We start from the raw sequence: 21,934 nt of genomic DNA, 5'->3' as shown, positions 1-21,934 counted from the left end.
GTGAGAGAGAGGAAGCATGTGTGTGTGTGCGTGGGTGAAACAGGAATCCTGTGTGAGATAAAGAGGAAGCGTGTATGTGTGAGAGAGAGACAGAGGAATCGTGTGTGTCTGTATCTTTCACACTCACGCACACTCAAGCTCCCTCTGTCTCTCACCAAGCGTGTATGTGTGTGAGACAGAGGGAGCATATTTTGTTTGTGTGTGTGTGTGTGTGTGTACCCCCAGTTCACGACAATCTCAGAATGACAGGTATGGGGAGTGGGGGATTTTTAAAATCCTAATTAGTTTTAATTACTGGGTGTTATTTGATATCTACTGTTTTGAAATATTTTATCGAAGTTTAGAACATTTTTAAAAATGTTTACAGGAGCTTCTAATTATTGAATATTATTCTATTCATTAGCTGTTTTGAAATGTATATTTTTAGTATGGTTTTACTATTCTGATTATATTTCTGGATTGTATTTTGAGGAATAGTGATTTTCTGCTTTTCCACTGTTGCACTGCATACAGAATCTGGCTTGTGGTTTCCAGTTCAGTTTTTGTCTGCATGTGTCCATGTGAAAGAGAGAGAGAGAGAGAGAGGAAGTGTGTGTGTGTGTGTATTAGCATGTGAGAGAGAGACACAGAGGAAGCGTGTGTGTATGAGAGAGAGATGGAGAAGGCATGTCTGTGTGAGAGAGAGGGACAGAGAAAGTTTGTGTGTGTGCGTACATGTGTGTGTGTCTCTCACCAAGCATGTGTGTGTGTGTGTGTGTGTGTGTGCATGCATACCCCCAGCCTACAACAATCTTAGGTTGACAGATATGGAAATTGGGAGATTTTTAAAATCCTTATTAGTTGTAATTATCGGGTGTTATTTGATGTGTCTGTTGTTTTGAAATATTTTATCAATTTTTAGGAAATTTTAAAATTATAAATTGGGGGGGTGCCAAAGAACTATCTGCCCCAGGTGCCAAATACTCTAGGTACGCCTCTGCATCATATTCATTCAGTAAAGTTGTGTTGAACTATACTCTTTGAGTTTATTTTTCTAATATCTCTGTGAGAAAAGGATAGTTTAGAACACATCCAGAGGGAATTCAGAGTCTATGCATTCAACCAGTGCTCCTGTCATGAGGTGAAAGATTGTTTGGTGTTTAAAGTGAATACAGCCTTGAAACTGTATTTTGGTTCTCTCCAACCCCAAAATAACTTGCAGCGGTCCTAATATTATTACATTTTTCCCTATAGTGATCCCCTCTCCACAACCAGCTTAATTATCTGGCACGGGGGGGGGGGGGGGGGGGGGGGCTACAAAGCCATGTACAGTTTGATTAGAATATCACAATTACACAGGCATCACTTCATTTTTGTTTCAGTTATTTACTGAACACGTTTGTCCAAACTGCCTGACAAAATGAGACCACTGGCACATAATCAAGTAAAGTGACAAGAGACTCTAGAGCAGAGTTAAGGGTGAATTGGCCTATTGGGTGTTCGGGCATGCCCTGGTGGGCTGGTCACAGGGGCGGATTGACCTATCGGGGGATCGGGCATCCCCCGGTGGGCCGGTCTACCTGGTCACGTGGTCTCGACCGCGTGGCTCTTCTTCAGCCCAGCCTCAGTGCCTTTCAGCCAGCCCTTGCCGGAGGCCAAGCCGGCAAGGGCCGAAGAAATACAAATCGAGGCCGGCGGGGGCCAAAGAAAAGAAGATCAGCCAGCGCAGCCCGAAGAAATGAAAATGGGAACCTCCCAGCCAGGCCCCCGCCAGAGAAATTAAAATCGAGGCCAGCGGCGGCCGAAGAAAAGAAGATGGGCGCCTCCCAGCCAGCCTCAAGCGGGGGCTGATTAGGCGGCGCCCATCTTCTTTTCTTCGGCCTCCGCCGGCTTTGATTTTAATTTCTTCGGCCTCCGCCAGAGACAGCCGGCTCCCGAAGGTCGGCGGGGGCCAAATAAATTAAAATCGAGGCCGATGGCGGCGGCGGAGGCCGAAGCAAAGAAGATCAGCCAGCGCGGCCCGAAGAAATGAAGATGGGAACCTCCCAGCCAGGCCCCCACCAGAGAAATTAAAATTGAGGCCGGCGGCGGCCGAAGAAAAGAAGATGGGCGCCTCCCAGCCAGCCTCAAGCGGGGGCTGATTGGGCGGCACCCATCTTCTTTTCTTCGGCCTCCGCCGGCTTTGATTTTAATTTCTTCGGCCTCCGCCAGAGACAGCCGGCCCCCGAAGGTCGGCGGGGACCGAATAAATTAAAATCGAGGCCGTTGGCGGCGGCGAAGGCCAAAGCAAAGAAGATGGGCGCCTCCCAGCCAGCCTCAAGCTGGGGCTGGCTGGGCAGCGCCTATCTTCTTTGCTTCGGCCCCCGCCGGCCTCGATTTTAATTTCTTCGGCCCCCGCCAACCTTCGGGGGCCGGCTGTCTCCGGCGGAGGCCGAAGAAATTAAAATCGAGGCCGTCTGGGGCCGAAGAAGTGAACACCGGTGCTGCTAACCACCGGAGACCAGCTGCTCAACCTTGGATCGGAAGGGTGCTTCTGTGTATATGTGAGAAAGGAACGGTGTGTATGTGTATGTGAGAAAGGAATGGGGCTTCTGTGTGTGTGTATACGGTATGTATGTGAGAGAGGAATCTGCCAGTTTAAAAAAAAACTTTTGTGCTGGTAGTGCAACTTTTGAAAAGTTGGATGAAAGATTAAAGTTAGAAAATGTATACTTTTAAATGACTAAGACTGGAATCTTCCCATTTAAAAGGGAAGTTGACTAAGGATGTCTTTCGGTTCCATATCTCCCACATGAATAATCATATGACTGATAGTTTGAAGAAAGACACTTGCTTTATTGCCTGGAAGCGTAAAACAAGAGAAGCTGTATGGTGTGGGTGGCTGTCCCTTGGGAGGACAGAACCTGAAGGAAGGGTGTCATTTCGCCTTCTGATAGGAATGTGGTTTTCTTATTTAATGGTTGGGATCATCACTTTCACTTTTAGTAAAAGTGAAAAATGCTGCGTCTGAAAGCAAGGTGCTTCTGTGAGTGTAATGTGTATGTGAAACAGGGAGGGTGCTTCTGTGTGTGTGCAAGAGAGATGGAGCATGTTTTTGGCTGGCTTGTGGCTGTGAGATAGAACATGTGTGTAATTGAGAGCTTGTGTGTAAGTGAAATAGAGAGAGCATGTGTATGATTGGAAGCCTTTGTGTAAGTAAGAGAGAGCGAGAGCATTGTGTGATTGAGAGAGACTGGCCAGAGAGGTGACATGTGTATGTGTGAGACTGATCAGGGAGATGACTGGTATGTGTGTGCTTTTGTGTGTGTGTGTGTGTGTGTGTGAGTGTGAGTGTGAGTGACTGGTTGGGGAGATGATTGGTGTGTGAGAGACAGAAACTGGTCTTGAGGGTATGACTGGAGAGAGAGAGAGAGAGAGAGAAGAGATTGGTTGTGGTCCCTAAGGAAGAGGACCATGAGGACAGCTTCAGCAGCTACTGCTGTTTCTGGCGTTGCCTGCAAGGGAAAGGAGTAGGAGAACTGCTGGAGAGGGTAAGTAAAGGTGGCTTTTTAAGTTCATTTTTCTTGATTACCATTTTAATTATTGGGTAGTATGTGATGTGTCTGCTGTTTGAAATATTTTATTGGTGTTTGGTAAAGGTTTCAAAATTTCCTTGAGTCTTTAATTATTGGATATTCTATTCATCAGTTGTTCTGAAATTATTTTATTAGTATGATTTTATAATTATGATTCATGATTTATATATCTTGATTTTATTGATTGTTTCATGAGGAATGGTGACATTTTTGTTTTTCATTGTTGCACTGTATAGAGTCTGGCATGATACGTTTTACAGTTTAGTTTTTGTCTGCACATTTTTATTTATACTTTATGTGGCTTTATTCTGTATTTGGTGAGAGTTTGTGTTCTGCATGCAAAGACTGAGAGGAAGCATTCTTTTAGCATGTGGTTTCTCTTTAGGGATCTGTAGTAGCTTGGCCTGTTCTGTTTTCCTGATAGGAGGTGTATTGATATTTTAGATTCTGGTGTAATATTTGTAGTATTCTTTTTCATAGGTGGGGTTGTTATTCTTTGAGTTTTGGCAAATAGTACTGTGTTGATATGGGAGGACCATGCTGAAATATAGGGGTGTGTACATATATATATAAATTAAATATGTAAATTATATATGTAAATTATTTTGTATATGTAATTGGGTACCCATGGGCCAGTATGGAGAAAAATCCCCGGGCCACTATTTTCCCTCAATCCGCCCCTGGCTGGTCAGGTCCCAGTGGCACTGAGAACATAGGGGTTGCAGTGGAGAAAACAAGAACAGTGCATGTGGCACTCCATGGGGTGAGGGGGGGGGGGAGGGAGTGAACCGGGACAAGCTCCTCCACACAGTTGTTTGAATCTCTTGCGCTGAACCATTCCATCCAGGTCAATATTCAGCTACAGTCTGCCACTGAGCAGGGATTCTCAGCGTGGATCTGCAGACAAGCCTGGCATTCAGGATATCCACAATGAATATATTCCCCAGATGCATTTGCAAACATATTTATTTATTTAAACACACAGACTAAGGGAGTTATAAGAAAGGAGGCTTTGGGAGGCCTTGCATTCTGTTGTGTGAGGGACCGCTTGGAGAGCAATCCCAAAATAAGGGGAATGTGTACCCTTGGGCCTCGGCACGATCCCAGACAAATCTAAGACAGCACCAACGGTTGGCGAGACGTGTCCCAGTATGGGAGAAGACAAAGTCTGACCCTCTGCTGGACCTGCATGCTTCTGGAAGCCAACAACATTATATTGGTTAGTGAACAGTCCTCCGACAGTTCCCAGCCCTTTAGGACCTGCCGCTAGGTATCAGCAAGAAGCAGCAGGCCGGACTGAGGATGAGGGCAGACGGAGGCCTTGTGACACAGAAGACTCAAGACATGGATGAGAAAACTCTGGAAGTGGATGAGGATCTTGGAAGACTCTCGACGAGATGAGGAACTTGGAAGATTCTTGGACGGGACAAGAAACTGGGAAGGCTCAGACATTGGCACTGTCTCTCAGGGTGCCCTACACAGCCCACAGACACGGGCGGATCCAATGAGCTGGTTGTGGGCCATTCTGTCCCACTGCGCACCCTACACAACCTGAAGAGGCTGGTCACGGACCACGTGGAGAGCGGGACAAGCGCAGGAAGGGAATCCAGCTGAGATGAAACTCCAATGACGAGGCCAGGTGTCATCTGGAGAACCACAGGAGCTGGAGGGTCAAGAGGACTCGGAAACACAGGAAGAGAATCCAGCTGAGATGAGACTCCAATGACAAAACAAGGTGTCATCTGGAGAACCAGAGAAGCTGGAGGGTCAGGAGGACTAGAAATAAGCGAAGGAGGGCGGAACCTCGGAAACATCAGGAAGTGGAACATCAGGAAGCCTGGAACATCAAGAGGTTAAACATCAGGAAGCCTGGACTAGGAACCTCAGGACATGAAGGCATGGAACATCAGGAAGCAATGAAGACTCAGGAAGCACGAGTCATGCCGCTCCAACGAAGAACGAAGACCTGACAGAGCGCTGGAAGATGAGACTTCCAGGAGCAAGTAACTCCAATGCAAGGCAAAGCTAAAGTGGAGAAGCAGCCCTTAATGGCAGTGGTATGTCCTGCGCAGACCTTCTCAGCAGCAGGCCAGCCACATCATTGGATGAGGACCCTCCCCCTGGCTGCAGTTAGGTGCAACGATGATCCTGGTGACAAGTAGATATTAACTCCACAGATAGTGGGCAATGAAGACAGTTATAATGTTAAGGGGTGTCTTTCTCTTAGAAAGCACTTCTTTTTTTCATTCAAAGGGGAGGGGCCCATAAAGTCCCAAATATCATAATTATCAATACCAATAAAGTGTGTCTTAAAAAAAGATGGTAAAATGGAGCTCAGGAAAAACATAACAGATCAATGGTTTGATAAATATAACATTTTATACCTTTTTTTTTCTTTTAAATAACTTAGCAATTGTTGCAATTTTGCTCATATCTAGGCACTGGGAGCATGCTACATGGAACAGAGTCTGCTCCAGCTCAAGACTGGATGGATTTCCCTGGAAATCATTGGTTTAGAATAACTGGGTATAAGGGATTCTGGACTTGATGGACCCTCACGCTGACCCAGTATGGCAAGTTCTTATGTTCTTAAAGTGATGCCTGAAACTTGTAGATTTAAGGTTTCTGAGAAATTCTGCACATAATCCATTATCTTCAAAATGTGTGTAGTTTTTCACCATTGGTAGAAATGGGAAAAATCTGCAAAAAGTGGTAGAATTTAGAGAAACCGATGAAATTCTTCAGATTGTCTCAGTGCTCTGCTGAAGTCACTGCAAAAATTCACATATCTCTGGAATTCTGCAGAAGTTAGATGAAAATGCATTGCAAACACCATGCATTTTAAGCAAAGTGTTTCAGCAATACAGGATAAAGTGGTGTGGTTGCTGTGTTAGTCCACGTGAATGCACAGAAATAAAAAGGTTAGCAAAACCGATACCTTTTTATTGGAGCAATTGAATGCATTTCTTGACTAGCATTAGGGAGTTGGAACTCCCTTTCTCAGATCTAAAAACAGAGCTAAGGGAGTGACAACTCATCTTATATGGGGGGTTTTGTTTGTTTGTTAACCATTTTTTACTTACAGGCAATACAGGAGAAAACTACATTCTGCACATATAAAACCAGAAAAATGTGACTGCTTCCCTTCTGCTGTAGAAAGATTCAGACATCTCATAGGTCGCATGGCACTACAGTGCTTGCTACCCTGCTGACTGGATAGAAGAGGCTCACAAGGCTGTGTAATCTGAGCGAAGTCACAAGTTTCTTGAGATTTGCTGCTATTTTGTGAAGATCTCTGGAGAGTGGTGCATGCAAACCATGAAAAAAAATGGATACCTAGAACTGATTCTACTGTCTCACGTGACCTACCATGCATCAGATTCTGTTCACTACCATTTAAGAATATGAGTAAATTAAATAAGCTATAGCTGCCATTATAATTAATACGCAGTTAGTGGAGAAAATCTGTCTATCAGCAAGGCAGCTAAGCCACCTGCTGCTAGCGCAGCCCTCTGTTGTAACCCTTGCTCTGCACAGTTCACAGCACAAGGGCACTAACCTTTTTAAGAATTGGTATTTAACCCTTAAATCTATTACTCTCCTTTTTCTTTTAGTCTCCACCTAGGGATAACAGTAGGAATGGGTGCCTTTCCTGCACTAAAGTGGTCTCTCTTGTTTGAAGTATTAATGCAGTATTTTAATCTCTATCAATTGCAGTGGCAAGTCAGAAATGCATTAGTAAAACATAAAAGAAAATTTCTATTGCAGTGTACACTTTATAATACGATTTGTTTTGAACACATATTGCTTGTATAGGTTTCTGGTAATTTCTCCAAGCAGTCTTGGCAAATCATCCCACTGCTTTGTCTTTCAAAAGCCCAGATAACAGATCAAACATAAACACTTACAGGTACTCCAGATGGAAAAGGCCAGCGAAGGCATCATCCCGTATGACAGTGAAAGAGTTCGAGTTTAACAAGCTGAAAATGAAGACCAGAGATAAGGAGTAAAAAAAAAAATATTATATATATATATATATATATATATATATATATATATATGAAACACATTACTTGGCTCTTCTGAGTGATCTAACAATTCTTATTGACCAAGCTGTTTACTACCACTGTCTTCTACCATGGTCCGATTTATAAAACCACCATAGGCAGAAAGAAAGGCATGGGTAAAAAGGAACAATTTATATCTCTACAGTATTTCAACAGCACCCAGAGTAAGCAGTAATACACGCGTAGAGCCTTGCGAGGTCCTGATTAAATACATAGAGGCATGGTGTTAGTGGATTGCTACTGTGGTAACCACTCTCTGTAATAAAGAGCAGAGCCTGCTGCAATCAGTGTTGATTTTTAGTGTGAGAGCCTGCATATATATGAGAGAGAGTGAGAGAGAGCGCGCCTATATGTGTGAAGGGGAGAGAAAGAGGATAAAGAATGTGTGGTCTCCTTTCCCCAAATCCACCACTGAAAATCAAAAGATCCCAATATTTATTTATTATATGGCATGGAGAGCTGAAGATTTTTTATTTCCGTTATTTTAAATTTTGGGGTGTTGTTTCATGTGTTTTGAAATATTTTATTGGTTTTTGGGAAACATTAGAACAAATTTACATAACTTTTAAAATTATTGGATGTTTGTCGGCTGACTTGACATATTTATTCTTTTTATTAGTATGGTTTTACTATTATGAATAATGTTTTATATCTCTTGATTTTATTGCTTGATGTGTTGTAAGGAATGATGATGTTTCTGTTTTTCCATTGTTGCACTGCACAATACAGTCAGGCTTGTTGTGGTTCCCAGAGCATGTGTGTGAGCGAGAGTGGTTAAGCCAGTGAGAGTGTGTGTGTTAGTGAGAGAGAATAAGTGAGTCAATGAGTATATGTGTATGAGGACTGATCATATTTCTTGGAAGCTGGCAACCCTGCTACACTCCCAGGAACGCTACAACCTGCCTCCCATATTTCCGCAGCATTTGCCCCCTGGAAAAGTAGGAAATGGGTGAGTAGTGGAGGGGGGGGGGGGTGTTGATGTGTGGCACACTCTCTTCAGGTCAGAGCAAGGACATCAAGTGCAATAAGCGAATTTTACACACCAACCCTCACCATACACAATTAAAAACTGTGCATTTATAATAACAGATTGTACATGAAAAAAGATATTCATAGTCTTCCAAGGTAAAAATAGCACAGCAACATGTACATTATTTTTACATGCACTGGATTGGTGCCAACCAAAAAACTCTGCAAAAAAAGACATTTGTTATTAGGCCTATTGTAAAATACATTTGATGTGGGCTTAGTCCTCAGAAATGCACGAAAGAAAAGTGCAGAAAAGTTTATTGGTCCACATATAAAGTTTCATAAATAAAGATTTAATATTTCAGAGAAGGCAATCTTTGGAAGGGTCACTTGACACAGACCCCGTATTTCAAAAATCTATGTCCATAGTTATGTAGGTTACCACAAAGTGTGATAACATTTTTGCAGTTTGAGATACGTGCAGTATTTCCTACATACAACCACTGGGGACCATGTTGTGAGTGAGAGAGAGAGAGAGAGAGAGAGAGAGAGAGAGAGAGAGAGAGAGAGAGAGAGAGAGAGTGTAGCCATAATGCCCTAACCCTAGTTAGGTATTTATATTTCTATGGGAGACCCACCTAGTAACTGGAGGTGAGGTTTAGGTATTAGTGTAGGGGTTAGGGGCCAATTTGACATTCAAAGTGAGACGTACGAACAGAACAGTGCTCTCTTGTGAAGATTTTATGACCCTCTGAGTGAGGAAACTCACTCAAAGATTATATTTGTGCAATGATTTCTCAACCTAGCTTGATGTTACCCAGGTAGAGAGTCCATCAAGCTAGGTTGAGAGTTACTAGGTGGGTCTCCCATAGAGATATAAATACCTATCTAGTGTTGGGGGCATTATGGCTAGGCTCTGCATTAAAGGCGTTTTCGCATGAGATAAGCCCTTAACGCATGCGAAAATGCCTTATAGCATTTTGATAAACGACCCTATTAGTTTTCTAATTGGTTGGTCATAGGCTTTTTTTTTTCCACCTTACCTTTCCTGGTCTTTTGCCAATTCCTTTTACAGGGTCTCTTTTTTTTTCTATTTCTTTTCTCTCCACCTGTCTTCTTCCCTTCTTCCCTCAAACACACACTCAGGTTATCATTCTCACATGCTGTTTTTCTCTCTCACCCACATAATCCCTGGCTCTCTTTCTCACACATACACACGCACACAGACACAGGCTCTCACACTCACATGCTGTCTCACTCTCACACACACACCGGCTCTCTCACTCCACATGCTGTCTCACACACATAGGCTCTCACTCTCACATGCTGTCTCACCAAACATACAGACTCTCACTCCCACACACAGTCTTTCAACTCACTCAGTCTCTTAACTCCCTCTCCTTCACACTCACACTCTACACCACCTTAACCTTTCTCTCACCTCTGGGCCTCCTCTTTGCAGGTCACAGTGGGAAGGGCTCTGAGGCAGCCCTGATCTTCTCGGGCCGCCGCGAAGTGGGTTCCACGGCGGCTCTACTACCAGCCTCCTCTTCTCGGGCCACCGTGAAGTGAGATCCACAGTGGCACTGCTAATGGGCCTCCTCTTCTTGGGCCGCTGAGAGGTGGGATCCACGGCGGCCCTGCTACCAGCCTCTTCTTAGCCGCCGTGAGATGGGATCCATTGCGGCCATGCCACAAACACAGGTCACAGCTCTTCTTCTGCACGCAGATGATGCTTCTCCTCCTTCCTGCCCATGTGGCTCCCACAAGCATTTTTCTTTTTGGGCCGTGCAGGCAGGAGGGAGGAGGAACATCTGGAGGTGACTTGTTCTTCAGGCCATGATGGCACCTCAGCCTCGCCGATCTTCCTGCTGTGTGCTTCCCCCCACTCAGTATGCCACTGAGGCAGTGTGAAAGGAGCATTTTTGACCACCTCAAAATTCTGCCACCTGAAGCGGCCACCTCACCCTGCCTCATTATAGAACCGTTTCTGGTAGGGAGATTCTGAAATATCTATGCATCTACCTGTCAACTGCAGAAGTTACAACCTCTGTCAACTGGCATGAGTGAAAGATAAGGTGGCTGCCCACCTGAGGTCATATATAAGTCTTCTGAAGTTGCTGTTCCATACAAGAAGGGTCATGTTGATCCGTCATCCAGTTGCAAGTATTCGCTGGTGTCAGTAAATCTTCCCGAGTCTGATCCCTGAGTTTGGCCCAAACCTAGAAAAAGTTGCTGTATTTATTCTGGGCGAGGAAACCTTGGATCTCTTCAGGTGTTCTTATCCTCCATTTGGGATAGGGAAGACAAGGTCTTCCACCTCCATATCTTGCAGAGGCTCATATTATACTAACACATATTTATTCTCACACAGACTTTCTTATATTCTCTCTCACGTACATGCTCACTATATCACACACGTGTTCACTGACTCGCTCTTGCTCACTGGCTCACTCGCTCTCTTTTATGCTCATACACAGGCCCACCAGCTTAGATAGTCCTCTTACACATATACTCATTGACTCACTTATTCTCTCTCGCTAACACAACATGCTCTGGGAACCACAACAAGCCTGACTGTATTGTGCAGTGCAACAATGGAAAAACAGAAACATCATCATTCCTTCCAACACATAAAAGGGGAGGGTCCTTCTTACTTCGTCAGCAGGCTTACTGAGTATTTGCCTCTCTGTATTTTACATTCTGCTGAAAGTTGGATCTTATATCTACCTTCACCGAAAGAAGCACATCTGCAAACAACTTGACAACGAGCCTTCTCAATTTTGGACCCTGCTCTATGGAACTCTTCCAAAGGAGTCGTGACTGATTACAAACTTTTTCATAAGTCTGAAAACATACCTGTTTTTTAAATCCTTTTCTTAAATACTTATCCTTGTTTTGGATTTTTTTATAGAATGTTATTTAAATGTTAAGATTTAGTTGTTTATTTTATATGTTCTGATTTAGAGTTTATGTTGTTATGTGCTCTGTCTAGTGTGGTATTCCAAATAGGCAGAATAAATGAAATTTTAATACATTTAAGTGACACAAAGAGTGTAAAATGAAGCACATAGGGAAAAATAATTCCATCTGCAGGTATACAATGCTCTGTTCCATTTTTGGAGTCACCAGCCAGAAAAAAAAAAATCCTGGCTGAGTGGGGCGGAACGGGTAAATAGGAGACATATTTACTACTAAAACAAGAAGACACTCCATGAAACTAACAACTGGCAGATTTAAAAAAAAACATTGAAAGTACTTTTTCACTCAGCACACAATCAAGCTGTGAAATCTGTTGCCAGAGGACGTGATTAAGGGGACTAGCAAAGTGAAGTTTAAGAGAGGTTTTGCACTATTTCTGAAGAGGTTCAATTTCGGGACCCCCCCTGAAGTACGAAAGAGCAACTGAACATCTTCCGACTAATCATGCCAGCAGTGAAACGCACAGCCATCTTGAACATACTAATATTTGCAACGCAAATGATACGTAATGCGTAGTGACGCAGTGACATACTAATTTTTAGCGTAACATAACGTAACTCCATTTTGGAATAATACTTTGTATTGTATTAATACGAATGACAATGTAAAATGTCTAACACGTCAATTAAATGACGAAACAATAGTCTGATCTTAAGCTACACCTACTAGAGGACCACGCTAGCTAATGCTTGTTCAGCAATTTGTGAAATGTTTGTTCAGCAAAAACCAGAACGCATGTGTGAAAGATAAGAGTTGTAAAGTGCATAAAAGTTTGCTCCTAAGGGGGCGTGGCATGCAGTTGTACTGAGCCTTTGTCTTAGCTGCATCTTGCTGGCAATAAAAGTCTATCTTTACGGATCAGTTGTCTGGACCTCCTTACTGACTAAAAAGAGACGGTTACATTTGGCGAGCCAGCCAGGAGGTGCCGGGGACGCTATTTTAGCCCCCCAGTTGGTCCGGGAGCAGTCCAGAAACATTATTAGTCAGGAAGAGCCACTGCTTTTAGTGGGAGTGAGTAAAAAAAAAATACTTGTGACCCAGTCTGGTCATTATTAGAGAAAGGATGCTGGGCTCGATGGCCCGGCAGCTCGTTTAAAGCCCTAGGACGAGTGTAAGTCCTGGGGCTTTACAAAAGGGGTGGGAAAGGGGCAGGGTGGTCTGGGGCAGTCCGGGGCGTGGCCAGAGGCCTCTGCACGGCCGCTAGGCCGGGAATCACGCTGACTTACAGTCAGCCGGCGCGTGCAACTTACTTCCGCCCCAGGGCGGAAGTAAGTTTTAAAACAAAAAATAGAATGCATCCAAGGTAGGAGGGGAAGGGAAGGGAAGGTGGGATGGGGGGGGGGGGGGGTAGGAAAGTTCCCTCTGAGGCCGCTCCGATTTCCCTCCCAGGCCGCTCCAAAATCGGAGCAGGTTGGGAGGGAAAAGAGGAAGGCAGAGCGGCTCAGAGCAGGCTCGTCGTGCGCAAGGTGCACAATTGTGCACCCCCTTGCGTGCGCCGACCATGGATTTTGTAAAATGTTATAAAATCGGGTGCACATGTGTGCGCATGGTAGATCACGCACATGTACGCCACGCACCTAGGTTATAAAATCTGCCCCTAAAGATTTAAAACAAAAATGTACAGTGATCCTAAATAAAAAGTTAATGAAATATGCAAAATGTGGTGGAGAAGTAAGTGAGTAAAAAAAACCAAAACCAGGGTCAACCCAAGTTTACTGAAAATATTAATGCTGATTTCTAGCTGCTCCAGGCAAGGAGCTGAGGAGCTACTGCAAAGGTTTTGTGCTTCTGACCTGGCTGTAGCAGCTCAGAAAATCCCTTCGCTGAGCTGAAGTAGTCTGGACAGCAAAGCCAAGGAAAGAGAACATTTTTCTTTTACTTTTTTGTCAATAATTAAAATAAAATTGAAAAAAATACAATGTAGGGGGAAGAAAGAATAAAATGACAAAACAAAAACACAAGAGAAAAGAAATAAAGCTTCTTCCCTTACAACTCCAATGGGAAGCTGAAGAGGGGATGAAAGATAAAACAAACACACAATGTGAAAGGGGTAAGAATGAGGAAGTAATTTTGTGCTTGCCCCCACCCTGTGGAAAGTTGGTGGCTCCTTTTTACACACTGACTTTACATCTTCAAAGGGAAGGCTGTGCAGACTTTCTCTTTGGAATGTAGCCCACCAAATCTAACCACACACATTTTATATCTGCCAAAGGGTGTGCATTATTTTTCTGGGGGAAATTACCCACATGCTTTTGAAAATGCAAAAGTCTGAGCAGAATTCCAAACCCTGGCGCAATCCTTCCCCCCAGGAACATCTTCCCCGGCTGTGGGCAAAAGCAGAAACAGACAGACCTCACGTGCAGACTTTTATTGGCACTGCCAGAAGGCAGTGTTGAAAGGACCCATTTCCACCTGTACAGCACTGGGTCACCCGGACTCAACCTTTTCCCAATCCTAAACTAAACATGATTGTGTTTTTGTGTGAAGGGGAAAAGAGAGAAATGTGAAAGGTAAAAAGCTAACGTGGGCAAGAGACGAGGAGGCTGTTTCTAATACATAGGGAAAGACATTTACAGCACCACCCCCCCACACACAAATAATTTTTAAAAAGCAGTAATAAATCACAAAATAAGATAGAGGATGAATACTTCAGCAGAGAAGAAACTCAAAGATAGCAAGTCTTTCCTATCAGAGCATACCTACTGAATTCGATTGGACTCAAAGGGCCGTATTTTAAAACCTATGGGGCGGATTTTAGAAGGCCCGCGCGCGCCGGCGTGCCTATTTTGCATAGGCCGCCGGCGCGCGTAAGTCCCGGGGCTTTCGAAAAGGGGCGGGAGGGGGCGTGTCCGGGGGCGTCCCCGAAACGAGACGGCGTCTCGGGGGCGTGCCCCGGCGTTTCGGGGGCGGGCCCGGGGGCGTGGCGCCGGCCCAGGGGCGTGGTCGAGGCCTCCGGACCAGCCCCCGGGACCGGAGGACGGAGCGGGGCTGCCGGCGACGCATGCAAAGTTACGCCTGCTGAAAGCAGGCGTAACTTTGCCGACAAAGGTAAGGGGGAGGTTTAGATAGGGCCGGCGGGGTGGGTTAGGTAGGGGAAGGGGGGGGGAAGGTGGGGGGAGGGCGGAGAAAAGTTCCCTCCGAGGCCGCTCCGAAATCGGAGCGGCCTCGGAGGGAACATGCAGCTCGCACTGGGCTCGGCGCGCGCAGGTTGCACAAATGTGCACCCCCTTGCGCGCGCCGACCCCGGATTTTATAAGATACACGCGTATCTTATAAAATCCAGCGTACTTTTAAAAATCTGCCCCTATGCGCGCGGGGTACATTTGTGCACGCGCTACCCGGGGCGCACAAATGTACGCACGATTTTATAACATGCGCGTGCAGCCACGTGCATGTTATAAAATCCGGGGTCGGTGCACACAAGGGGGTGCACACTAGTGCATCTTGCATGCGCCGAGCCCTAGCAGAGCCCAGATGGCTTTCCCCGTTCCCCTCCCTTCCCTTACCTAACCCGCCCCATCTAAAACCTCCCCTAACTTTTGTTTAATATGTTGCGCGCGCCTCGGGACAGGCGTAGGTTGCGCGCGCCAGCCACGTGCCGGCGTGCAATCCCCCGGCAGGGCCGCTGATCCGGAGGCCTCAGTTCCGCCCCGCCCCACCCCACCCCTTCACAAAGCCCCAGGACATACGTGTGTCTCGGGGCTTGCGCGTGTCGCCAAGCCTATGCAAAATAGACTCGGCCCGCGCAGGAGCATTTACGCACGTAACCCTTTGAAAATCTGGCCCAAATTTTTTAACTACAGGGCTACTGTCTTGTGGCATCCCACAGAGATTGATTCTTACTCCAGTTTTATTCAATACTATACTGACTGTATTTAGAACCTTTGGTTGCCTTAATTTGATACTATGGAATAAAGGGTTATTTTTTGGTGGCTCACTAGTCACGTAGGATCAATGCAGGCAATTTTTATTGGAATGCTAGCAGAATATAAGACTATATAAAAAAAAATCTCGAGAACTTGAGTGCCCGCTTAAATTCTATTGCATCTTGGTTATCATCACAGAAACTTAAACAAACTCCTGCTACATCAGAGGGTTTGTGGGTGAGCAGAAGACAAGCATACTCGCATCTCCTCCATCTGAAGCTGAAATGACCTTATCACCTAAAAGAATGGTTTCTAGCTTGGGCTCAGGTTGGATGAAGAACTGATCATGTAAGCACCAGTGTCTGCAGTAATTTGTACTACTTTCTGCCACCTGTAACAAATGTGTCAGCTCTTCCTTTCTTAGATGAGACCTAGCCATGCTAGTTCATTCAGTTGGACTATAGTAATGCCGAATACAAGGATCTTACTAATATATCCATGGATCAAATACAGTTGCTTCAAAATATGGCTGCAAGATTGATGCCAGCTTCCTCCCCCTGCACCCAGACCTGACAGAGCAAACCTGCCATACTCAGAACATCACTAAGTTGTCAGATTCAAACACCCAACAATCCTACCCATGAAAAAGCAGTGCTGTAAAAATTACACCAGGAACACGAATACAACTCCTACTGATAAAACAAACTGAACTATATATAAACTAAAGACTAGCAGAATCCCTCACCTCAGTCCCACATGCAGAACACAGACAGACTCCTATCAGGATACCTGACTACAAATTAGAAATTAAAAACATGCAAACAAAAATTGAAATGGAAATCTGAGGCGTCAGACTCTACATGTAGTGCAGCCCTGGAGAAAAAAAAAACCAGATATGCATGTCCTCCTATCCTGGGCATAATACAAGAACTGCACAATACAATACATATTCCAGTCACTAAAGTGAAAATAAAAGACTTTTTTTTTCTGCATTTGTCGTCTGGGCATTTTATTTTTCTAATCGTGTTGGTTCCAGTCTCTTTTCCACCTTCCTTTTGTCTATCATATCCTAACTTCCAGGATCTCCTTTCCATTTTCTATTTCTTCTCTCTCCTCCTGTCTTCTTCACTTTCTCTCCTTCCTGTCTCTCACAGTGATGTTTCCCTTTCATCTCTTTTTAGCTTCTATCCATTCCAAGCTAGATTTCACTCTACCTCCTCCTCTCTCATTCTCTGGTCCTCACTCTCCCTTTTTTTCACCTCACCTACTTACCATCTTTCTTTCTCCCACCTCATCACTCCCCCCCCCCCCCCCCCCACACACACACACCTCTCTTATTCCCCCCTCTGTTCTCACTCCTTCCTCTGTCTATTTCCCCTCTGTCTTTCACCTGCTCTCTATTGTTTCATTTTCACCCTCTATATTCATCCCCTCCTGATTCCTCAACTATTGTCTTACAGTCACTGACTCCTCTTCATGGCTTGCACAGTTCATACAGCTGCACTATGAGCTGCACCTGCTGGGAGAGGAGTGAAAAGAGTCAGCGGCTGCAGTGCTGGGCCAGGACATAGACAGGAGAGGTGAGGTGAGAGGGAGAAAAGCAGGCCAGAGCAGGAACAAGTTCCAAATTCCTAACATAGTAATGATGGCAGAAAAAAATCAAATGGTCCATCCAGTCTGCCTAGCAAATTTCTTATGGTAATAACATGCAGGTTACCGCCATATTTCTGTTAAGGGTAGTAACTGCTGGTCCGTGCCAGTTATCCCCAAGCCTTATGTTAAGGGCAGTAATATTTACAATCAAAACCAAGCAATTGTCAAACCCATACCAAAATTACAGCTTGCAACATTTTTACTGGGTGAGCAGCCTTCTTGATAATTCAGACAATGCTGCCTGATCGTACTTTGCTTTTGGACTTGGCCATACAAGCAGTCCTGTACTTTATCCTTAATGTCTGTGTATCATTACCCTGGACCATAAAAGTAGAGGCCCAGTATTGACTATCATCTGAATCCAAGTCCCCAGTTTTCACCGCCAAAGTAGAGAACGATGTTGCCGTTGTGTCTTAAGCATCAAGGCTAATTGGTTAAGGGTACTAATCCCCATGCCTTCTGTTAAGGGTAGTAACTGCCACTCAGGTTACATCCATGCACCCTTTTTTCTTCATTTCTAATCTCTAGCCTTTAGGAATCTGCAGTGTTTATCCCATGCCTTTTGAATTTGTTTACTGCTTTTGTCCTCACCACCTCTTCCAGAAGAGCATTCCAGGCATTCACCAGTAAATAGATATTTCCTGATGCTGGTTCTGAGTCGTTCCTCCTGGAATTTTAATTTGTGACCCTTAGTTCTACAGTTTCCTTTCCAACAGAAAAGGTTTGAAGTTTGAGTATCTTAAAACCTTTCAGGTACCTGAAGGTCTGTATCATATCTCCCCTGCACCTCCCAGGGTATACATATTTAGATCCTTCAGCCTCTCTTCATAAGTCTTCTGATACAGACCCCCACACCATTTTGATCGATTCTCTCTTGATCACTTCCATCCCGCTTTCATTAGCTTTCCTGATTTCTTTCTTTGTTACCCTCAGTTTTACCAGGAATTCTTCCTCATTTTGGGATCCCTTCTTTTTCTTGAGCGCTGTTCTTTTTGATATATGGGCTCAAGATCTGAACATAGTACTTCAGGTGAGGCTTTACCCAGGACCTGTACAAGGACATTAACACTTCATTTTTCTTACTGCTTATTCCTCTCTCTATGCAGTTCAGCATTCTTCTGCCTTTAGCTAATCTCCTTGTCACATTGATTTGCTGCTGTTACGCCCATCGGTCGCAGACGGTTGCGACCACTCATGCTCATCTCTTTCTTTGCTGCACTGTCAATCCTAGGAAAAATGGCAGCCTGGCATTCCCGGGACATCTTGTTTCAGGAATCACCTAAGCCGCGCGTGCGCAAGGGCCACCTTTGTACACGTCATGGTGGGAACCTCGGGGGCGTCCCCTCCGAATGACGTCATCTCTCTGCTGTACTTAAGCCAACTGGCCCTATGCTTTGATGAGTTAGCAAGGAGTTACTCGTTGCTGAATCTGCTCCATCCTTGGACTTCCATTTCCAGATTCCGTTCTTGGCATGAGACGTTCTGGGTACCCGCTCCTCGGGGGCCCTTCCGCGTTCCTGGCTATCCTCTCCTCGGAGGGCCTTCCTGCCTTGGAGTGTCCCGCTTCCCGGGACACTCTCTTGGACCTACTTCTTGTGAGTACACGACTTCGGACTTCAACAACACCAGACCTATTGTGGGATTCTCTGTGGTGTACCCCGTGCCTTGGGCCACTACTGTATCCTCCCCAGTAGGAGTCACTCCGGGATACCCTGCGCTGCAGGTTTTACCGCACCATCTATAGGATCCTCTTCTGGGTTTCTGCACCTCAGACTATCTTCTCATCATCAACACAGAACAGACATCTTCGGCATTCCCCGCTCTGTGGGCCACTACCGGATCTGCACGTCTGAGGTATTGTTACACTTCTGAAGAGACTTTCACTACCAGATCTTCACATTGGGGGATCATCCCTCAGCTCAGAACTGTACTTTAACTACACCTCCCATTCCGCGGGCTTTGCTTTTCCTTCTTTCATAAAAAAGTCTCTAACATACAGCTGTGTCCAAGACCACGCCTACCGACAGTGAGGCTCACAGGGCTCCTCCCTGTGGGAGGAGACACCTCTCACCTCGGCCCAGGGTTCACACTCTTACAAAACATAACCACTGCCTTCAGATCACAGGACATTATTACCCCAAAGTCCCTTTCCTAGTCCATGCATATTAGTCTTTCACCACCCATCACATACAGCTCTTTTGGCTTACTGCACCCCAGATGTTTTTGACATTGAATCCCAGCTACCAAATCTTCGACCACTCTACAAGCTTTTATAAATCATCTTTCATTCTCTCTACTCCATCAGTAATGTCCACTCTATTGCAGGTCTTAGCATCATCCGCAAATAGACAAAACTTCACCTTTTAACCCTTCCGCAATGTTACTCACAAAGTTATTGAACAGAAACGGTCCCAAAACCAGTCCTTGTGGCACTCCACTTACTTAACATTGTTCTCTCTTCAGAGTAGGTTTTGTTTACCATTACACATTGTCTTCTGTCAGTCAACCAGTTTGTAGTCCTCTCCCAAGCCTCTCATCCCATTCATGAGCCTCCTATGTGGGACTGTATCAAAAGCTTTGCTGAAATCCGAGTTAACCACATCAAGCGCTCTTCCTTGATACAGTTCTCTAGTCACCCAATCAGATTTGTTTGACAGGGCCCTACCCTGGTGAATCCATGCTGCCTTGGGACCAGCAACCCACCAAATTGTATAGTTCACTATCTTTTCCTTCAGCACAGTCTCCATTAATTTTTCCACCATCGAGATGAGGCTAACTGGCCTGTAGTTTCCAGCCTCCTCTCTGCTACCATTCTTGTGAAGTGCAACCATCACTCTTCTCCAATCTTTCAGCACCATTCTCTTTCCAGGGATCTATTGAACAGGTCTTTCAGTGGACTTGCCAGCACAACTCTGAGCTCCCTTAATATCCTGGGATGTATCTCATCCCGCCCCATGGCCTTGTCCACTTTCAGTTTTCCTAGTTCTTCCTATACTTCTCTCTTCCTCTCTTCTGCTTGACCTTTAGCTTTCCTGATTTCTTTCTTTGTTACCCTCAGTTTTACCAGGAATTCTTCCCCGTGTTCCTCTTTTTGGGATCCTTTCTATTTCTTGAACGCTGTTCTTTTTGCCTTTATTTTTTCAGCCACCTCCTTTGAGAACCAGATCAGTTTCTTTTTCCTCTTACTTTTGCTTACTTTTTCTAACATATGGTATAGATTTATTGCCTTTGTAATAGCTCCGTTTAATTTGGTCCACTTGTTTTTCCACCTCACACATTTTCTCCTAGTCTTCTAGTTCTTCCTCCAGGTAATCCCCATCTTGACAAAGTCCATATTTTTCAATTCAAAACTTGGATCTTTGTATGACTTCTCTATATCCTATTTGTGATATCAAACCATATTGTCTGATGTTCACTGGTGCTCAGATGGGCACTTCCCTGGACATTAAAAACATTATCCCCGATGCTTGGGGCGCCAAGATGGCGGCATGAATTAGACATGCTGCGGCAGGGTCTGTTTCCTCATTACCTTCTTTTCCTTTTTCTACAATATGCCTCCTAAAAGGAAGGGGAGAATTCAAGTTCTTCCCTCTGAATCAGCCTGCTGTTCAGTCCAGTCGCTTATTACATCTTTTGTGTCTACTAATTCTGCATTCGAGGAGGGGACTGGTGCTATTGTAACCATGGGCGAGGGAGTGCTCGGGTCACCTGGCGAGACATCTTTGAGCCCCCTGAATTTTCGACCCCCACCGGAGTGACATGCTGATTCAAATGGGTTGCACACAGCACTGGGAGATGATGTCACCAGCAAAACTATGCTGGAGGGAGCTCAAGCATTCTCAGCATTCAGTGGAACTATAAGAGTTGCTAGTGGTGTGGAACAGGCCTGGAGTAGAGAATTTCAGACTGCCCCTGCTGCTTTTTCTAGCGACGATGGTGTGAATTCAGTGGTCCTGAATTTGGCTCCATCTCAGAGTATAAATGTCCCATCTTTAAACTCTGAAACTTCTAAACCCACAGTGGTGACTCTTGACTCACTCTGGGACTTATTATCTCATCATGGGATTATGGTATCTGAATGTTCCTCTAACATTTCTTCTTTATCTCAAAGACTTCAAGGGAATTTTTTAATGTGTGGGGAACAGATTAATGAGCATAGTAACCAAATCTCCAAATTGGAGAAAGAGGTTCAAGAAGTTGATTCCCTTAATTCCACCATGATTAAAGAACAGGGGTCCCTCTCAAGGCATTTGGAGTACCTGGATAATCAAGAGAGGATTCGTGGGTTTCATGGACCCTTGGCCCAAGGTGGAGGTTGGTGCTACCTGAGGAGTAGGGCCTCACAGGTCCTCACCGTTGGGAGGCGAGGTCAGCTGCAGCGTCGACTATAGTTCAGTAGAGTGAGAACATCCTGTGTCACTGCCACGTGATCGCAGGTACCTGCACTGAGATATAATGTGAGGCACCCCAAGGAGCGGGACAAAGAGGAACAGTTCGGAGGAGTCACAATTCTTAGGCAGGACTGAAGATACGATGTACCAGAGAAGGAACCTCCAAGGCAGAGATGTGCTAGGCAGGCCACGAGGAGCGGGAAGCATGGAGACAGGATCTCTGAAGGAGTGATGCAAAGACCATCCCAAGGACGGGACAGCGAAGCAACAGAGTCTCTGGTGTGATGACGTAGGAGCTGCCCTGAAGAGCAGGGAAGTGCAGAGTCAAGTCCCTGATGTAGTGACGTAGGCTGCCCTGAGGAGCAGGGAAGCGTAGAGTAAAGCCACTGGTGTAATGATGTAGAGACTGCCCCGAGGAGCGGGGAAGTGTAGAGGTGGAATCTCTGGTGAGG

General features: G+C 45.2%; 1 protein-coding gene across 4 annotated transcripts in view; it reads right to left on the bottom strand.

Annotated features, from left to right (window-relative positions):
- Nucleotides 1-21,934, bottom strand: part of LGI2 (leucine rich repeat LGI family member 2) — a 70,934-nt gene that overhangs the window by 33,886 nt on the left and 15,114 nt on the right. For all 4 annotated transcript variants that reach the window (XM_029590069.1, XM_029590060.1, XM_029590051.1 and 1 more), the window contains exon 3: nucleotides 7,463-7,534. In XM_029590069.1, coding sequence (XP_029445929.1) covers nucleotides 7,463-7,534 — 72 coding nt within the window. The remainder of the gene's footprint in view (nucleotides 1-7,462; nucleotides 7,535-21,934) is intronic.

The sequence above is a fragment of the Rhinatrema bivittatum genome, chromosome 1 (genome assembly GCF_901001135.1).
Source record: "Rhinatrema bivittatum chromosome 1, aRhiBiv1.1, whole genome shotgun sequence".
Classification (NCBI taxonomy): domain Eukaryota; kingdom Metazoa; phylum Chordata; class Amphibia; order Gymnophiona; family Rhinatrematidae; genus Rhinatrema; species Rhinatrema bivittatum.
The sequence above is the reverse complement of the archived record's forward strand: the minus strand, read 5'-3'. Positions and strand labels throughout refer to the sequence as shown.